Source organism: Manacus candei, unplaced genomic scaffold (genome assembly GCF_025592945.1).
Source record: "Manacus candei isolate 608988 ecotype Guabito, Panama unplaced genomic scaffold, ASM2559294v1 h1tg000116l, whole genome shotgun sequence".
Lineage (NCBI taxonomy): Eukaryota > Metazoa > Chordata > Aves > Passeriformes > Pipridae > Manacus > Manacus candei.
The window spans coordinates 138880-158516 of record NW_026138164.1 but is presented as its reverse complement, the minus strand read 5'-3'; the positions used below and the strand labels follow the sequence as shown (position 1 = coordinate 158516).

At 66.9% G+C, this 19637-nt stretch overlaps 1 protein-coding gene across 8 annotated transcripts; it reads right to left on the bottom strand.

Annotated features, from left to right (window-relative positions):
* Nucleotides 1-7: 7 nt before the first annotated feature.
* HSPA12B (heat shock protein family A (Hsp70) member 12B) lies at nt 8-19278 on the bottom strand. Of its 8 annotated transcripts, XR_007900242.1 has the most exons (16): nt 19088-19278; nt 16579-16635; nt 14337-14437; nt 11439-11563; nt 10525-10711; nt 10177-10281; nt 9490-9606; nt 8200-8368; nt 6427-6513; nt 5900-6004; nt 4155-4413; nt 3262-3365; nt 1790-2458; nt 1075-1648; nt 956-995; nt 8-913 (listed from the first exon to the last, which is right to left on the bottom strand). XR_007900242.1 is itself a non-coding variant. In XM_051770147.1 (14 exons), exons 2-13 carry the CDS (start codon nt 16619-16621, stop codon nt 1794-1796), a joined length of 2067 nt encoding a protein of 688 aa, XP_051626107.1. In that variant the 5' UTR covers nt 16622-16635; nt 19088-19278; the 3' UTR covers nt 8-1588; nt 1750-1793. The 8 variants fall into 8 exon arrangements, 4 of the variants coding, with proteins under 4 accessions (XP_051626107.1, XP_051626108.1, XP_051626105.1 ...); XR_007900240.1 differs by having other exon boundaries at nt 956-1648; XR_007900239.1 differs by having other exon boundaries at nt 8-995.
* Nucleotides 19279-19637: the final 359 nt, after the last annotated feature.

Here is a 19637-nt window from a genome sequence, read left to right as displayed (position 1 = left end):
TTTCCCCCCCCCCCCCTCTTTTTCTCCTCGTGGTACAAGGACCAGGAGAAGTTTCTGAAGCAACAGGAGGCTTTATGTGCCTATATATATATATATATATATATATATATAAATATAGAGTTATCTTACATGCCTGGGGATGCATGAGGGGGGGGCAAAGTACAAAATCCCACCCTGGGAAATAATAAAATCCCCCTGGGAAGGGGCTGGAGCCCAGTTCCCCTGCATTAACCCCCCCTGGGAGCACAGGGTGGGGGGACAGGGGACACCCCCAGGCTGGGGGGGGGTCAGGGACAGTGGTTTGTGCTCCCTGGGGTGTGGGGAGGGGTGTCCAGGGATGATCCCAAACAGTCCTGGGTGGGGTGGGGGGCAGATTCCAGTTAAAGGGGGGCTGGGGGAGGGTGGGGGCCCATGTCCCCCCCGTGTCACTGTCCCTGTCCTGGCTGGGAGTGTGGGGGACATGTAATATATATATATACACAAACACAGCAAGGGGGGGCCTGGGGGCTCCATGGTGCTCCTTACCTGTGTTTGGGGGCCCCCCTTGGAGTGCAGCCCCCCATCAGACCCCACTGGGAGGGGGGTCTCAGTGCTGTGCTCCCCGGCAGCACTTTTGGGGTGTCCCGGGGCAGGGGGGCCCAGGGGGGCCCGGGGCCATCAGTGTCCCCTCTGCCCGGCCCTTTGTGCCCAGGGGGGTCCCAGGGCGGGGCTGGGGGGTCCAGAGGGGGAGGCAGGTCCTGGGTGTCCCACGGGGACTGGGGGGCTCAGCTGGGGAGGTCCCGGGGTCCCCACAGCTATGGGGGGTCTCAGCTGGGCAGGAGGGTGATGGCGGCAGCTCTGGGGGGTCTCAGTTGAGGAGGGTGATGGTGGCACTCCCGGGGGTCTCAGCTGGGCAGGAGGGTGATGGTGGCAGCTCCTGGGGGGTCTCAGCTGAGGAGGAGGGTGATGGTGGCACTCCTGAGGGTCTCAGCTGGGCAGGAGGGTGATGGTGGCAGCTCCTGGGAGTCTCAGCTGGGATGGAGGGTGATGGTGGCAGCTCTGGGGGGTCTCAGCTGAGGAGGGTGATGGTGGCACTCCTGGGGGTCTCAGCTGGGAGGGAAATCGTTGGTAGCAGGTCAGGGCCTGGGGGGTCTCAGTTGGAGTGACCAAGTGGGCAGCAGATCCTCGGGGTGCCCACAGTGACGGGGGGGTCTCATTTGGGGAGGAAATCGATGGTGGCAGGTCCTGGGGGGTCTCAGTTGGAGGGGAAGTCGATGGTGGCAGGTCCTGGGGAGAGGGGGTTCAGGTGGAGTGATGGAGTGGGTGGAAGGTCCCAGGGGTCCCCACGGCAATGAGGGGCCTCAGTTGAAGAGGAAATCGATGGTGGCAGGTCCTGGGGGGTCTCAGGTGGAGGGGAAGTCCATGCTGGCCCTCATGGTCCCGGGGGTCCCCGTGATGATGGGGGGGGTTCTGTTGGAGAGGAAGTTGAAAGTGGGGTCTGTCCTGGGGGTCTCAGGTGTCAGTTGGACAGGAGGTCAATGGTGACAGGTCCTGGTGGATGGTGGCAGTCCCTGAGTGTCTCAGTTGGACAGGCAGTCGATGATGGCAGGTCCTGGTTGATGGTGGCAGTCCCAGGGCTCTCAGTTGGACAGGAGGTCAATAGTAACAGGTTCTGGTGGATGGTGGCAGTCCCAGGTGTCTCAGTTGGACAGGAGGTCAATGGTGGCAGTCCCGGGGTGTCTCAGTTGGACAGACAGTCGATGGTGGCAGGTCCTGGTTGATGGTGGCAGTCCCGGGGTGTTGGTGGCAGTCCCTCAGTTGGACAGGAAGTCGATGGTGGCCCGCACCGTCCGCGCCGTGCGGGTGTCCACGGCGGTGACCTTGATCTCGGTGTCCCCGAACTGCATGCTGGCCCGGATCTCCCTGCGGCCCCGCGCCGGGCCGGCGTCCCCCCCGTCCCCGCCGTCCCCCCCGTCCCCCCCGTCGAGCTGGAGGCTGATGGTGCCGCAGTGGCGCACGCCGGGGTCGGTGATGTAGCGCACGTCGTCGCGGGCGCTGCAGTAGATGTTGATGAGGGTGCGGCGCTGGCCGGGCCGCGCGGGGCAGTAGCTGCGCTGCACCACCTCCCCCAGCGCCACCGACTGGTCCACGGACACGAACTTCTCGAAGACGTCGGTGCACCAGTTGCGGCCCTCCTTGACCAGCAGCTTCTCGCGCGGGTGCTTCCCCTCCACGAACTTGTTGAGGACGCCCACGCCGTAGGTGAGGGGCGAGCGCCGCACCCGCACCACGCCGGGGTCGAGCCCGAAGAGCACGGCGCCCTTGAGGATGGTGAGCCCCACGTCCTGCGGGACGATGAGGCGGCAGCGGGCGCCGAAGGCCGCCTGCACCGCCCGCTGCAGCACCGGGGACTCCGCGAAGCCCCCCACCAGGAACAGGAACTTGACGCCCTCCACCTCCGGCTTCTTCAGCAGAGAGTCTGCGGGGAAGGGGGTTGGGAGCTCAGGGCCTTCGGGGCCGCCCTGGGGGGGGCTGGGGGGTGGTGGGGTCCCGGGGATTGGGGGCTGCCAGGGATGGGAGAGGTTCGGGGGACAGGGAGGGTCCCAGGGATGGGAGGGGGTCCCAGGGATTGGGGGCTACCAGGGATGGGAGAGGTGCCAGGGATGGAGGAGCTCCCAGGGGTGGAAGGCTCATGGGGACAGGGAAGGTCCCAGGGATGGGGTGCTCCCAGAGACAAGGGGTCCCAGGGATGGGAGGGGGTCCCTGAGACAGGGGGTCCCAGGGACAAAAGGGGGTCACAGGGACAAGGGGAGAGGGAGAGGTTTCCCAGGGATGGGAGAGGTTCGGGGGACAGGGAGGGTCCCAGGGATGGAGGCCTCATGGGGACAGGGAAGGTCCCAGGGATGGAAGGGGGTCCCAGAGACAGGGGGTCCCAGGGACAAAAGGGGGTCACAGGGGCAAGGGGGTTCCAGGGATGGAAGAGGTTTCAGGGATTGGGGTGGTCCTAGGGATGGAGGGCTCATAGAGAAGGGTTCCCAAGGACAGGAGGGCTCCCAGTGACGGGGGAGGTCCCAGGGACAGGGGGGGATTCCAGGGATGGAGGGCTCACAGGGACAGGGAGAGTCCCAGGGATAGGAGGAGTCCCAGGGATGGGGGGCTCCCAGGGATAGGGGGGATCCCAGGGCAAGGGTGGTCCCAGGGACGGAGGGGGTCCCAGGATCAGGGCGGGGTCCCAGGATCAGGGCGGGGTCCCAGGATCAGGGCGGGGTCCCCGGGCCGCACCGATGTGCTGGATGATGTGGGTGATGGTGGGCTGGAAGAGCTCGTTCATGGCCTCCGGGGACATCCGGAGCATCCCCTGCGACGACCACTTCACAAAGTTCACACTGGGGAGGGACAGGGGGGCTGGGGGCTCCCACCTGGTCCTCCCTTGGCCAGGACCCCTGTCCTTCTGTCACCCCCCAATCCACCACCCCTGTCCCTCTGTCACCCCCAACCCGGCACCCCTGTCCTGCCTGACCCCCTCTCCCACCTGAAGTCCCCCAGCCCAGCACTCCATCCCACGAGTCCCTGTCCCACCAGAGACCCCCCAGCCCACCACCCCTGTCCCACCTGAGTCCCTGTCCCACCTTATCCCCCCCAGTCCATGACCCCTGTCCCACCTTATCCCTCCCAGTCCATGACCCCTGTCCCGTGTTGCCCCCCCAGCCCAGCCCCCCGCTCTTTTCCTTTCCCCCTCCCCAGTTCGTGCCCCTCCCTGTCCCCGTGCCCCTGGGGGTGTCCCCAAGCCCCTCCTGCCCCCGGGGGTGTCCCCAAGCCCCTCCTGCCCCTCCCTGTCCCCGGGGGTGTCCCCAAGCCCCTCCTGCCCCTCCCTGCCCCTGGGGGTGTCTCCAATCCCCTCCTGCCCCTCCCTGCCCCCAGGGGTGTCCCCAAGCCCCTCCTGCCCCCGGGGGTGTCCCCAAGCCCCTCCCTGTCCCCGGGGGTGTCCCCAAGCCCCTCCTGCCCCTCCCTGCCCCCAGGAGTGTCCCCAAGCCCCTCCTGCCCCCGGGGGTGTCCCCAAGCCCCCTCCTGCCCCCGGGGGTGTCCCCGAGCCCCTCCCTGCCCCCGGGAGTGTCCCCGAGGCCCTCCTGCTCCCGGGGGTGTCCCCAGTCCCCTCCGCCCCTCTCCCCCCTCACTTGCTCTTGCGCAGCGCGGTCTCCACGTTGTGCCCGCGGTGTTTGCGGTAGAAGTCGATGAAGGAGAAGGGCAGGGAGATGTTGAGGGGGCTGGAGCGGGCCGGGGCGGCCGCGCGTTTCCGCGCCTCGAAGGCGATGGTCAGGTCCACCCAGGCGGCGGGGCGCCGCGCCTTGAACGTGCCGATGAAATCCTCCCCGAAAATCTGGCACAGCAGCTTCTCGAACGCCAGGTCCACCCCCACGGCCCCGTAGGGACCCCCTGAGGACACGGGATGGGGGGTGCCGGGTCAGGGGATGGCCCCCGGGCACCCATGTGCCCATGTCCGTGTCCCCATGTCCCCCACGTGCCCTACACCCCCCTGTCCCCGTGTCTGCCACCAGCACGTCCCTGTGACACTCACATTGCAGTGGCACTTTAGTCCCCTGTCCCCATGTCCCCTCCATCCCCATGTCCCTATGGAACCCCGTCCCCATGGAACCCCCATCCCCGTGTCACCCATCCCCATTTCCCCATGGAACCCCCATCCTCGTGTCCCCTCCATCTCCATGTCCCCATAGAACCCCCATCCCCATGTCCCCTCCATCCCCATGTCCCTTTAGCATGTCCCCCACATCCCTGTATCCCCCCATCCCCATGTCCCCGTGAAACCCCCATCCCCAGGTCCCCTCCATCCCCAGGTCCCCCCATCCCCATATCCCCCCATCTCCACGTCCCCATGACACTCCCACATCCCCATATCCACGCTGTCCCCTGTCCCCCTGTCCCCATGGAACCCCCATCCCCATGTCCCCTCCCTCCCCATGTCCCCATTAGCATGTCCCCTACATCCCCGTATCCCCCCATCCCCATGTCCCCATGGAACCCCCATCCCCAGGTCCCCTCCATCCCCATGTCCCCCACACCCCTGTATCCCCCCATCCCGTGTCCCCATGACACTCCCACATCCCCATATCCCCACTGTCCCCTGTCCCCCTGTCCCCATGTCCCCACTGTCCCCATGTGGCCCATCCCCACGTCCCCAGAGCCCCCCAGCACCACCTGGCAAACCCTGGAGCCCTTTCCAGGCAAACCCTGGGGCCCTTTCCAGGCAGGCCCCCAACCCCCCGTGCCCCCGGGGCTCTGCCCAGGGGATCAGGGGGAAGGGACATGGGGGAGCCCCTGCCCACGACTCGACCCCGTCACCCTGAGCCCCTCCCAGCCCTAACCCTAACCCAGCCCCCCTGTCCCCCTGTCACCCCATAACCCAGTGCCTTGTCCCACCTGAACCCCCCAATCCAGCTCCCCCATCCCACCTGACCCCCCCAATCCAGCACTCCTGACCTATCTGACCCCCCCAGTCCAGATCTCCTGTCCCACCTGAACCCCCCAATCCAGCTTTCCTGTCCCACTTCCTCCCCTCCCAGCCCAGCTCTTCTGTCCCACCCTGTCCCCCCAATCCCTCCCTTCCCTCTGTCCCCTCCCACCCTACCCTGTCCCCCCAAATCCACCCCCTTCCCTCTGTCCCCTCCCGTCCCACCCTCTCCCCCTAATCTACCCCCTTCCCTCTGTCCCCTCCCAGCCCACCCTGTCCCCCCAGTCCCCCCCCGTGTGCCCCCGTGTCCCCCCGTCCCTCTGTCCCCTCCGTCCCCCCCTGCAGTTCCCCCCGTGGCCACCGGATGGTGCCACCTCCCCGGCCACGACCCCCGGCGGCGGGCGGGGGGTCCCGGGGGCGTTTTTGGGGTGTGGTTCGGGGTCCGCGGCCCACCCGAGGCTTTGTACAGCTCCTTCAGCGTCCCCTGCGGCTTCTCGATCTGGTGCACGGTCAGATCCACCGTCCCCCCGCCGCAGTCCGCCACCACGTACCTGTCACCTGCGGGGGGGGACAGGGGCCGGGTGGGGGTCCTGGTCCCCCCCCAGCCCCGGGGACGACCCCCCGGAACACCCCCCCTTGGGCTGGGAGCGGCCCCCGGGACGCGGGGCTGCGCCTTCCCCGGGAAAACGCAGCTTTAACCAGAATATGTGGGGTTGGGGGTGGTTTTCCCGCCCCAAAAAAACAACCGGAGGAGTTTGGGGGGGCCGGGCTGGGCTGGTGGCAGAGGGACCCCGCCCTCCCGGCATCACTGGGGGGGTCAAGGGACACACCTGAGCCGTGTCACCCCCGTGGCAGGGGCACCCTCGGGTGTTTGGCGGGGGGCTGTGACACAGAGGGGACATCCAGCTCCTCATCCCCTCTCCCAGGGTGACCCCGGGGTCGGGCAGCACCGGGGGGGGCCCTCCGGTGTCCCCTCGTACCTGCCTGCATCTCCGACCACAGCTCCCCCACGCCCGACTCCACCAGGAACGTGCGGCTGTGCCGGGACCGCCGGAGCTGCTCCCGGGCTGCGGACACAGCCGGGGGTCGGCAGCGGGGCCGGCAGCGCCCCGGGGATTCCCCCCCGTACCCCGGGAGCACCCCCCTTCCCGGGATCCCCCCCGTACTCCGGGAGCACCCCCTTTCCCTGGGATCCTTCCCCCTTCCCCGGGATCACCCCCCTTCCCAGGATCCTCCCCCGTACCCCGGGAGCACCCCGGGGATCCCCCCCGTACCCCGGGAGCACCCCCCTTCCCGGGATCCTCCCCCGTACCCCGGGAGCACCCCCTTTCCCCGGGATCCCCCCCGTACCCCGGGAGCACCCCCTTTCCCCGGGATCTCCCCCGTACCCCGGGATCCTCCCCCTTCCCGGGATCCTCCCCCTCCCCTGGGATCCCTGGAGGGCGCGGGGAGGGGCTGTCCCGGGAGCACCGGCGGCCGCTCCCCTCTGCCGGGACCCCGCCCGGCCCAGCTCCACCCCGGGGCTCATCCAGCCTTCCCGGGGCTCATCCAGCCTTCCCGGGGCCCTGCCGGCATCCCGCGGGATCCCACCGTGCCCACCCGGGTGCCCCGGGCGATGCCATCCCCGGCCCCCCCAGCCCGGGCGGGGTTTCCTGCGCTGCCCCAGTCCCGGGACATCAAAGCCGCCCGGAAGGGCCGGGACCCATCGCAGGAGGGGGCCTTGTCCCGGGATATTTCTGGCACGCCGGGATGGCCGCGGCATTCCAATGCTTAACCCTCAGCCCCGGGGGCAGCACCAGAAATCTGGCGGGACCCCCAATCTCTGGCCGGGGCCAGGCTGTGGCCACGGCACATCCGGTCCCAACTGGGCAAACTGGTGCTGTCCCAGTAAAGCCCCAGCTCTGGGACTGGAGTGAGGGGACCCCCCAGGCTCCCATCCGTGAGGGGACATTCCCTGGAGGTGGCCCAGGGTGGCAGGGGGGACACACGGCCTGGGGGCTTCCCGGGAAAGCCTTCACGTGTGCCCCGGCCATGGGGATTGGGGGAAGGGGAAAAGGGAATCTGGGGCTTCCCGGGGCTGCCAGGGAGGGGAGATGCCCCCTGGGCACGGGGTCCTGCCCCTCCGGGCCTCGGTTCACCCCATGCCCGGGTGATGCCGTGGGAGGGAATCCCCGGGCTGGGATCTTGATGGAATTCGATAAAGTACCAGGAAAGAGGAAATGATGGGGAAGAGGAGATGGGAAAGCGGAAAAGAGGGATGGGGAAGGACTCAGACCCTGGTGAGGATCTGGATCCCAGAGAGGACAGGGGGTCTCTGGGGACAGGGGGTCTCTGATGATGGGGGTCTTTGGGGATGGGGGGTCTCTGGGGATTGGGGTCTCTGGGGACTTCCCCGACTGTGGCAGCAGATGGAGCATCCAGACCTGGAATGTAGGGCTGCATCCCTGCCTGCTCCCTGCATCCCTGCCTGCTCCCCAGGTCCCTGCCTGCTCCCTGTATCCCTGCCTGCTCCCTGTATCCCTGCCTGATCCCCAGGTCCCTGCCTGCTCCCTGTATCCCTGCCTGCTCCCTGCATTCCTGCCTGCTCCCCGGGTCCCTGCCTGCTCCCCAGATGCCTGATCCCTGCAACCCTGCCTGCTCCCCACATCCCTGCCTGCTCCCCAGTCCCTGCCTGCTCCCTGCATCCCTGCCTGCTCCCCGGGTCCCTGCCTGCTCCCCCCTGGTCCCCCAGCCCCGGGGCCCTGCCCGCTCACCCTGCCTGAAGCTGGAGTCGATGTGGGGGGCCTCCAGGCCGTTGCTGGGGGGGCGGCAGCTCAGCTCGACGAGCTGGTGCAGCCGCAGCTTGCGGCAGTAGATGGAGGCGGCCTCGGGCTCCAGCGCGATCAGGAGCTGCTCCGGCTCCTCCGGGGACACCAGCCCGGCCTGGGGACACGGCAGGTCAGGGCAGGGGCACGGGGGGCTCCCAGGGCACGGCCCCAGGGACACCAGCCCGGCCTGGGGACACGGCGGGTCAGGGAAGGGGCACTGGGGAGCTCCCACCCCGGGCACACCCAGCTCGGGAATGGGGGAATGCTGGAGCACCAACGAACCGCGCGGCAGCCACGCCAATGGTCACTGACCACTCAGCCGGACAACTGCTCCAGCAACCACACCAAACAACCACCAACCAATCACACCAACCAACCACCAACCAAACAACCACACCAAACAACCACACAAACACACAACCACACCAAACAACCACCCAACCAAACAGCCTGAGCTCCAAACCAACCACCCACCCAGCCAACCACCCACCAAACAACCACCCAACCAATGACCTGAGCACCAAACAACCACCCACCCAGCCACTGAACAACCACCCAACCAACCAACCACCCAACCAACCACCCACCCAAACAACCACCCAAACAACCAACCACCCAAACAACCACCCAACCAATGACCTGAGCACCAACCCAACCACCCACCCAACCAAACACCCACCCAGCCACCGAACAACCACCCACCCAACAACCTGAGCACCAAACCACCCACCCACCCAACCATCCAACCACCCAAACAACCACCCATCCAACCAACCAACCACCAATCCAACCAAACACCCAACCAAATGCCCACCCAACCACCAAACAACCACCCAACCAACAACCTGACCACCAAACCAATCACCCACTCAACCAACCACCCACCCAGCCACCAAACAATTACCCAACCAATGACCTGAGCACCAAACCACCCACCAACCACCAAACCACCCACCAACCACCAAACCACCCACCCAGCCACCAAACAACCACCCAACCAATGACCTGAGCACCAAACCACCCACCCACCCAACCAACCATCCACCCAACCAACCACCCACCAAACCAACCAAACAACCACCCACCCACCCACCGAACCACTCAACCACCCACCCAACAAACCACCCAACCACCCAACCAGCCAACAGCTTTGGGGTTGGGTTGGGTTGAAAGGGACCTCGAATCCCATCCCTCTTCCCCCCCAGCCACAGGCAGGGCCCCCTCCCACCGTCCCACCTCGTAGGCCGCCTCCCGCATGAACTGCTTGGCCGGCTGCTTCCAGATGGCGGGCACGGTGAGCACCCAGCGGATGGCACCGCGCTCGGGCAGCGCCGGGCACTGCTCCTGCAGCTCCTGCCGGGACAGGGGCGGGTCAGCCCCAGCTGGGGGGGCTCATGGGAATCATGGAGTGGGTGGGGTTGGGAGGGACCTGAGAGCTCATCGATCCTGCCACGGGCAGGGACACCTCCCATGGGCAGGGACACCTTCCACTAGCCCAGGCTGCTCCAACCTGGCCTTGGACACTCCCAGGGATCCAGGGGCAGCCACAGCTTCTCTGCCCAACCTGGGACAGGGCCTGCCCACCCTCACAGCCAGGAATTCCTTCCCAAAATCCCATCTATCCCTGACCTCTGGCAGTGGGAAGCCATTCCCTGTGTGCTGTCCCTCCCTCCCTTGTCCCCAGTCCCTCTCCAGCTCTCCTGGAGCCCCTTCAGGCCCTGCCAGGGGCTCTCAGCTCTCCCTGGAGCCTTCTCTTCTCCAGGGGAACCCCCCCAGCTCTCCCAGCCTGGCTCCAGAATCCCGGAAAGGTTTGGGTTGGAAAGGACCTTAAATCCCACCCAGTGCCACCCCCTGCCCCGGGCAGGGACTCCTCCCACTCTCCCAGGCTGCCCCCAGCCCCGTCCAGCCCTGCCCGGTGCCCACCTGCACCGCGTGCTGCTTGAAGAAGCGCAGGGCGTGGGCGAACACCTCCAGCGCCGGCATCTTCTTCCCGTTGACGGCCTCCAGCTCGGTTTTCATGGTCAGATCCTGCCGGGAGGAGCACAGGGATCACACGGGGTGCTGGGAGGTGGCCGAGTGCATCAGCAAACCTCGGGAAGGTGCCCATTCCCTGGAGCAGCCGGAGCACCTTCGTGTGGCCACATCCCCCCTCCATGGGGGAGTCACAACATCACGCCCTGAAATGGGCTGAAAGGGGGATTTTACTGATATTAAAACCCCCATCCCGGCCAGGGGGACCCCGAGGGAGGTGGGGTGGGAGCAGGGACTCACGCTGGTGCTGTGGATCTTCATCTTGAACTTCTCGAAGTAGAGCCACTCGCGGGCCTCCTCGGGGTCCAGGTCGTGGTAGGTGTCGCGGGCGGTGTAGCCGAAGCTGTGGAAGGCGCCCTCGGGGGTCAGCAGCAGGCTGGTGGGGGTCTTCTGGTTGGCCACCCCCGGGTCCCCCCCTTCCCATTTCCTGCAAAGAGGAGCCGGAGCAGATGAACCGCCGGGTCAGGGAGGTCCTGGAGGGTTTGGTTTGTTTATACGGGCGTGACCTCGAGCGCCTCAGAGGGACAGAGAAGGGAGGGAAGGGGTGGGTATTGCTCCCTCCTCCTGCTCCCTGGGAGGAATTCCATAGAATTCCACACTGGTTTGGGTTGGGAGGGACCTCAAAGCCCACCCAGTGCCACGCCCTGCCATGGGCAGGGACACCTCCCACTAGCCCAGGCTGCTCCAAGCCTCGTCCTTGGACACTCCAAGGGATGGGGCAGCCACAGCTTCTCTGGGAAATTCATTCCAGGGCCTCCCCACCCTCACAGGCAAGAACTTCTTCCCAATATCCCACCCATCCTTTTTCCAGTGGGAAGCCATTCCCTGTGTGCTGTCCCTCCATCCCTTGTCCCCAGTCCCTCTCCAGCTCTCCTGGAGCCCCTTCAGGCCCTGGAAGGGGCTTTCAGTTCTCCCTGGAGAATCCTCTTCTCCAGGCTGGACATTCCCAGCTCTCCCAGCCTGGCTCCAGGGCAGAGGGGCTCCAGCCCTCGGAGCATCCTCCTTCCACAGCAGCCTCTCCCTGTCGCTGCCCGGCAGCGTCGTCGACCTCCCATGGATTTCCCACCCCAGCAACCCCAATTCCACCCATCTGGGGGCAAAAGGAGCCCTTTGGCAGCGCCGGGAGCAGCACGGGGGCTCTGGCAGCCCCTCACCTCATCATGTGGATGGCCTCGGGGTCGCTGGTGAAGCTGAAGGCGTAGCCGCTCGACGTGGTGCCGAAGTCGATGGCCACGACCACGGCGAAGGAGGGGCCCTGCTGGGAACGGGCCTCGCTCCTCTGCGGGGCAGGGACAGCGTCAGGGCCGGGCTGCAGCACCCCCCCGGGGCTGTCTGATCCCGGGAGAGGGGGGAAAACCCCGGGGAGGGGCTTGTTTTGCCGGGATGGAGCCCGCGGGCGCTGAGATGGCTGCGGGGTTCGGGGGTTCCCTGGTTCCCTCAACCCCCGGGAATTCCCCCTCCCACCCAGCTCCACGGCACTGGGAAAAGGGGCTCCCGGGTCCGTGCCTGGGCTGGCTCCAAGGGGACCCAGGGATTTGGGCAGCCCCTGAGAGGGAGGGGTTCCCACAGCCCAGGGGACCTGCCTCCCTGCTTTTGTCGTGGTGCTGAGCCCTCCTCACCTGAGCCCCGAAATCTGAGCTGAGCTTGCCCAAAACCTTCCCTGTGCCCCATCTCACTCCAAGGGACCCTGTCCCAATTATCCCCAAGGGTCTCCCAACCCAAAACCTTCCCTGCTCCCCATCTCACTCCAAGGAACTTTGTCCCAATTATCCCCAAGGGTCTCCCAACCCAAAACCTTCCCTGCTCCCCATCTCACTCCAAGGAACTTTGTCCCAGCTGTCCCCAAGGGTCACCCCACCCAAAACCTTCCCTGTGCCCCATCTCATTCCAAGGAACCCTGTCCCAGCCATCCCCAAGGGTCACCTAAACCCAAAACCTTCCCTGCTCCCCATCTCACTCCAAGGAACTTTGTCCCAGCTGTCCCCAAGGGTCACTTAAACCCAAAACCTTCCCTGTATCCCATCTCACTCCAAGGGACCCTGTCCCAGCCATCCCCAAGGGTCACCTAAACCCAAAACCTTCCCTGCTCCCCATCTCACTCCAAGGAACTTTGTCCCAGCTGTCCCCAAGGGTCACCCCACCCAAAACCTTCCCTGTGCCCCATCTCATCCCAAGGAACCCTGTCCCAGCCATCCCCAAGGGTCACCTAAACCCAAAACCTTCCCTGTGCCCCATCTCACTCCAAGGGACCCTGTCCCAATTATCCCCAAGGGTCTCCCAACCCAAACCCTTCCCTGCTCCCCATCTCATCCCAAGGAACTTTGTCCCAGCTGTTCCCAAGGGTCACTTAAACCCAAAACCTTCCCTGTATCCCATCTCACTCCAAGGGACCCTGTCCCAGCCATCCCCAAGGGTCACTTAAGCCCAAAACCTTCCCTATGCCCCATCTCATCCCAAGGAACTTTGTCCCAGGTGTCCCCAAGGGTCTCCCAACCCAAAACCTCCCCTTTCCCCCATCTCACTCCTTGTCCCAGCTGTCCCCAAGGGTCTCCCAACTCAAAACCTTCTCTGTGCCCCATCTCACTCCAAGGGACCCTGTCCCAGCCACCCCCAAGAGTCACTTAAACCCAAAACCTTCCCTGTGCCCCATCTCACTCCAAGGCACTTTGCCCCAATTGTCCCCAGGGGTCACCCCACCCAAACCCTTCCCGTCCCGGGTGTTTTGTGGGGTCCCCGCCGCTGCTCCCCCAGCCGGATTCCCCGTCCCCACTCCGTGCCCGTCCCTCCCGCCCGGCACGTCCCGGAGGATCCGTGTGGATGTGACAGGCGCCGGATCCGTGTCAGCTCCGCGCGCGGCAGACACGGGAAGCTAAAAGCCCTCGTTAACATTTAATGCCCGGGATTTGCTGAGTGCGGCCGCGAGCCGGCCCTGGAAAAGCGGGATCAGGGGGGCGGCTGCCGCAGGAATGTGCAGGGAGGATCCGATAGGAACGGGAACGTGCCCTCCCACCCCGGGCAGGAGCGGCCTGGGGGCAGCGGCTCTGTGCTGACACTGATCCCGAGCTGGAAAACCCCTCCATCCCCGAAATCCCACGGACAAGGGGCCTGGAGAGGGACTGGCCCGGCCTGTGGTACTGGGGGGTGAGGGTGGCCAGACTGGGGGGGGGGGGGAGCAGCGGCCAGGGGAGGATCGGGGGGCAAGGACAGGGACACAGACCCTGGCAGCCCCCCGGGACCCCACAGCTGCCTTACTGGGGACCCCACAACAGCCTCACTGGGACCCCACAACTGCCTTACTGGGGACCCCACAATGGTCTTACTGGGGACCCCACAACTGCCTTACTGGGGACCCCACAACTGCCTTACTGGGGACCCCACAACTGCCTCACTGGAACCCCACAACTGCCTTACTGGGGACCCCACAACTGCCTTACTGGGACCCCACAACTGCCTTACTGGGGACCCCACAATGGTCTTACTGGGGACCCCACAACTGCCTTACTGGGGACCCCACAGCTGCCTCACTGGAACCCCACAACTGCCTTACTGGGACCCCACAACTGCCTTACTGGGACCCCACAACAGCCTTACTAGGGGCTCCACAATGGCCTTACTGGAAACCCCCAAAACTGCCTTACTGGGGACTTCAGCAGCGTTACTGGGAGTCCCACAATGTCCTTACTGAGGATCCCACAATTGCCTTACTGGGGCAACACAACGACCTTACTGGAGACCCCAGAACGGTGTTACTGGGAACCCCACAATGGCCATACTGGGAAGCCACAACCACCTTACCGGGAACCCCACAACTACCCCATTGGGGACTGTACAATGGCCCTACTGGGACCCCAATGGCCCTGCTGTGCCCCCCTGGTGCCCCTGCTGTGCCCCCCCCGGTGTCCCTGCTGTGCCCCCCCAGTGCCCCTACTGTGCCCCCCCGGTGTCCCTGCTGTGCCCCCCCAGTGTCCCTGCTGTGCCCCCCCGGTGTCCCTGCTGTGCCCCCCCGGTGCCCCTGCTGTGCCCCCCAGCCGTGCTGGTTCCCAGTGACTCACGGGTGACTGGGAGGGCGTCAGGGGGGCGATGCTGCAGCTCTCGTGGGGGGTCCCGGGCGTGCCGGGGGGGGTGGGCGTCGGGCAGCGCTCGCCGTTGGCTCCTGGGGACACAGACGGGGCACTTTGGGGTGGGAAGGGACCCCAGAGCCCCCCAAAGACCCTTCCCCGGGGTGAGGACCATGGTGGAGTCACCCCCTGGGCTGAGGGGGCGCAGTCACTGCGGGGGGGGGGGGGTCCCACACCCTGTGACCCCCGTGTGAGGGTCTTATCAGCACCAGGTAATTAGCAGGGTTAGTTACTAATATTGTTAATGATTGTTGATGAGGGATCAGCTCCCGGAGAGGGCAGGGCCGGGTGAGCAGACACGGGTTCAACATCTCCGTCACCGGGGGGGTAAAACCAGCACACGGGGGAGACCCTCGGCCTCTTCCCCTGCTGGGGAAAATAATTCCGGGGTCCTGCAATCCCAGCTCATCCCCACTGACCCCGGAGACTCCCTGGGTGAGCCACAAAGGTGGGAGGGAAACGTGAGGGTCACAGAGTCATGGAATTGTGGGGTGGTTGGAGCTGAGAGGAACCCTCACGGGTCACCTCGTTCCACCCCACCGCAGGCAGGGACACCTCCCACCATCCCACATTGCTCCAAGCCCCGTCCAACCCGGCCTTGGGCACCCCCAGGGATGGGGAAGCTGCTCTGGGCAAGCAGCTGGAAGGTTTGTGTCCGGTGGGAATGGGGGAAAACTGGGAAAGAGCCACCACGAGGTGCTGAGTGTCTGTTCTAAGTCCACAGAGCCCCAGAACACCCCAGTTTGCTGGAGACCCTGGAAGCTGCTGCGATGCCAAGATTTGGGGGTTCAGCCTCTGTGGGGGGCTCAGGGGGCTCCTGCTCTCTCCAGGGATCCCTGAGGTGTTGGGCACAGGCTCCTGTTGCCTCCTCTTCTCCCTCCCCCTGGAGCCCCCCTGTCCCCTCAGTGACCCCCCGGCTGCTCCGGCAGCAGAATTCCAGCCTGGGGACCCCCACGCACCCCAGTGCCAGGACGGGGGGAGCCCCGGGGCCATCCTGCCCACGCTCCCCGGGGCACAGGGATCCAATTAACAGCCGGCACTAATCACTGCCCACGGCAGGGCCGGACAGGCTCCAGCTGGAGGGGGCGGCCGGGAAGGGGCTGGTGGAGCTGCGGGAGCGGGATCACCTTTCCCGAGGGACTGGCCGGCTCTGGATGGGGTGTGGTGGGAATGGGGCACAGGGGAGATGGAGGGACCATCCACCCCACGGGCACTTTGGGACTGCCCCTCCAGCCAGGATCCCGCTGGGATCCGACCGTGGGAGCCGGGATGAGCAACCCCCACCCACAGCCGGGATGAGCAACCCCCACCCACAGCCGGACTCTGGAGGGATTTGGGAACAGAGGAGGCTCCTGGGTCTTTCCTTTGAAGCACAAAACTCCATCTCCTTTGCCGGAGGGTGTCCAGACAAACCCACCCCCCCTCCCAGTGCCACCAGTTTGCACCAGGACGCCCCAGGGCAGCTCCTTAAATCCCTCTGGCAGCTCGGGAGCCCCGGGCTCTGCAGAGGGGGTGCGCCAGGACCCCCCAAGAGCAGCCGCCGTGGGGTTGGGCTCGGGCTGATCCTGACTTTCCGGGATCCCGTGTCCGGGGAAGAGCCGAGGCAGCGGCACACCGCGGAGTCGGGGACAGGGATTGCCGCGTCCCCCCCCCGGGATTTGGGCCGGGGGGGCTCCGCTATCCCCCGTGACATGTCTCCCGTCCCTTACACCTGCTCCGAGAGTGCCTTTCCCTGTCTCCCGCGCCTGTGCCATGAATATTTGATCCCGGACAAACCGGGATGTCTCTCCGGTGTCTCCTCGTGCGGCAGAGCCCCGCGGGGAAGGGGCGTGAGGGGGGGGAGCAGTGACCCCCCCGGGGGTCCTGGAGCCCTGAACACGAAGGATCGTTCCTGGGGGGGGAGGGCCGAGGTCCGGGGGGCTGGGGGACCCCGCAGGGGGGTAATTCCTGCCGCGGCCTCCGCGCTCCGGCGGCTCCCGGGGTTGGGATGCCGGGATCAGGTTTCCTCCCGCAGCTGGTTCTGGTTACCCCGGCGCGGGAGCGGCTCGGGGGCTGCCGAGGGGGCGGCTCGGGGGGACACCCGAGTGTGGGAGGGACCCCGAGCTCGTCTGGGGAGCCGGGGGACCCCCCACGCCGCGCCAGCCCAGCCAGGACCCCCCCCCGGGCTCCTCCTTACCCATCCGCAGGCTCTGCATCCCGGGCTGCAGCAGCATCGCCATCGCCGCGCTCCCGCCTGCAAGAGAGCACCGACAGTGGGACGGGGGACGGGGGTCCCCTCGGCACCGGGGGGGCCCGCGGCGGCCCCTCCGAGCGGGGCTGGGGGAGCACAGACTCGACGCCCCCTCAAAAACCCACCAGGGACGGGGCCAACCCTTCCCAGGACCCCAAAACCCAGGTCCCGGTGGGCTGTGGGAGGGTGGGGGGACAGTTGGCACCGGTCGGGGTGTCACTGCCTGCCACGGCCACCCTGGGAGCAGGAACCGGGCTCCTCTCGTGGGGCAGGTCAGGCAGATGTGTGGGATACAGATATGAGGGATACAGATATGAAGGATACAGATGTGCGGGATACAGATGTGTGGGACACAGCTGTGCGAGATACAGATGTGTGCAAAGTGCTGCTCCAGCACATTTTTAGGCTCCACGAGGTTATTTTTGGGGTTATTTAGGAAACATTTAGACTTGTTGTCTCGCTGGAAGCGCTGGCTGAGGAGCAGGAACGGCCAAAGGGATCCCGGCTCATCCAGCCGAGCAGCTCCAAAGCTGCTTCCCGGGATAATCACCCGGCTCCCGGCTCTCTGCCCGAGGCCAGGGCATCCCAGCACCTCCGGGGCTCCTTGCCCCCCTCCAGCCGCTCTCATCCCGCTCTTATCGCCCTCGGATCTCTCTCCCATCCCGCTCTGATCCCCCTCGGATCTCTCTCCCATCCCGCTCTGATCCCGCTCCCATCCCGCGGGCTCGGGACAGGGCTGAGCTCATCGGGAGAGGCCTCGCCCTGAGCCAAAGCCCCCCCCGCGCTGCCCCCCTCCCGCCTGCTCCGGGCAGCCTCCAGCCCCCAAAAAAGCCTCAGGATGAAAGGGCCGGGTGGGGAGTTTTCCCTGGAATGGGGGGTTTGGCTCCGGGTACCCCGGGGTGGGAGCAGCAGGGGCTGAGGGGCAGAGCACGGAGGGGAACAGGGGGCTGGGGGGCTTGGTAGGGCATGGAGGGGGGTCCTGGCAGGGCATGGAGGGGGGTCCTGGCAGGCTGGCACTGTCACAGGGGCTTCTCCACTTAGATGGGGCTTTCCAGGATGTTGTCCCACAAGGACCCGCTCCAGGGATCGGCCCCCAGCGCTGGGATTTGGGTCCCCTCCGGCAGAAACGCTGCCTGGGGCTTGGACCCCCTCAGGCCTGGGTCGGGGGGTGACCCCGGGGGTGTCCCCTCCCCCCCATGGGGGCTGTGCAGGGGTGTCCCCGGGTCCCCATCCCCGGGGGTGGAGCTCCCCCGTCCCACGGACAGACGGGGCCATCAGCCCGAGCCCGAGGGACTCTCCAGCCCTCGGTGGCTCTTGGTCCTGTCCCCTGTCCCTCCGTGGCCGGGGGGGGGCCCGGGGGGTCGGTCCCAACCCTGTGCAGCCCCTCAGGCTCCAGTGGCCCAAATCCTCCACCCGGCAAACCAGGGCTGGCCCCGGTGGGTGGGCACAGGTGGACCCCCCTCCCCGCGCACACACCAGCCCCGGTGTCCCCAGCGCTGGCCCCACGCTGGCCCCGGGCAGTGACCACGCTGGTGTCACCCCCGGGGGACACAGGTCCGAACCCCCAGCCCTGGGGGTCCCTGCAGTGCCCCCAGGGCCAGGATCCCTGGGAGATCCCGACCCCCCTGCGGCAGCTTGTGCAGGAGCAGCAATCCGGAGGACTTTCCACCATTTCCGCCTGTGGAGGAAACGGGGAGAGGAAACAAGTTTGGGAAGGGAACAGGGTGGTGGGGCCGGGAATGACAGCGGGGCTGTGGCACCGGGGCCTTGGCACAGCTGAGCACGGCACGGGATTGCTGGGCACGGTGCCCCCACACTCGGGGTGTCCCCGCAGTCGGGGTGTCCCCACACCTGGGGGTGTCCCCCGGGGCTGGGGCCCTCGGGGGGGCTGTGGGGCTCCGATCCAGGGCTGTGGGAGCCGGGGGAGGTGTCTGTCCCCACGTCCCTCGTCCCTCCTGTGCCAGGGCTGAGCTCGGCTGTGTGGCTGGGGAGCCCCCAAACGCTCCGGGTAGAGCTCTTGGGGTTCCGTGGAGTATGGGGGATCCTTCCCCGTCCTCTCTGCACGGCTGGGACACGGGAGCCACCGGCTGTCCCTGGCACGGGCTGTCCCTGGCACGGGCTGACCCAGCCCCTGCACGGCGCTGGCACGTCCCGGTGCTGTCCCTGCGGTGTCCCCGAGGGTCACAACAGTGTCCCCCAGGACAGGGGACGGGGGGCAGGGGACAGACCCCACTGGGAGCGTCCATCCCCACCGCCACCCGTGCCCACAGCCCCCATCCCCACCGGGGGCAGGGCCGGGAGTCCTGGCACCCCCCAGCACCTCTGTGCTCGCTCCCCAGTGTCCCCAAACCGGGCAGAGCCCCCAGGGGAGGTGTCACCCTCACCTCGAGCAAGGGACGAGGCCGATCCCCTGATCCCCTCGCTGCCCCCCGCTCCCTCCAACCCCCCCGCTTACCGCTACGGGAGGGGGGACACGGGCCGGGGACCCCTCGGCGCAGCCGCCGCCGTCCCGGGCCGGCTGTGCCCGCGGGGTGGTGGCTCCGTCCCCGTCCTGCCCGCGGGGTGGCGGCTCCGTCCCCGCCCGGGCCCCCGCAGCCCCCCGCGCTCCCGCTTCCTCCCACTCGCAGTCCCGGCCCAGCCAGCGCCTCAAATTGCAATTCCAGCTGCAGATGTGGGAGCGGGAGGAGGAGGAGGAGGAGGAGGAGGAGGAGGAGGCAGGGCCAGCACCGCCGGGCGCGGAACCTCCGCTCCCCGCTCGGGGCACCGCGGCCACCGAGGGGGGACGGACCCCCCCCGAGGGGGGCAGGGGGGTCCCAAACCAGCCGGGGTGCGGGGACACCCCCGGGGGGGACACCCCGGCGCGCCCCCAGCACTCCGGAGCCCCTGCATTTGTCTGAATCGGCGCGTTTCTCTCCCGCTTTTGTCCCTCTCCACCCCGGGGGGACACCGGCACAGCCCCGCGGCTCCGTCCGTCTGTCCGTCTGTCCCGACATCCAGCCCCAGCC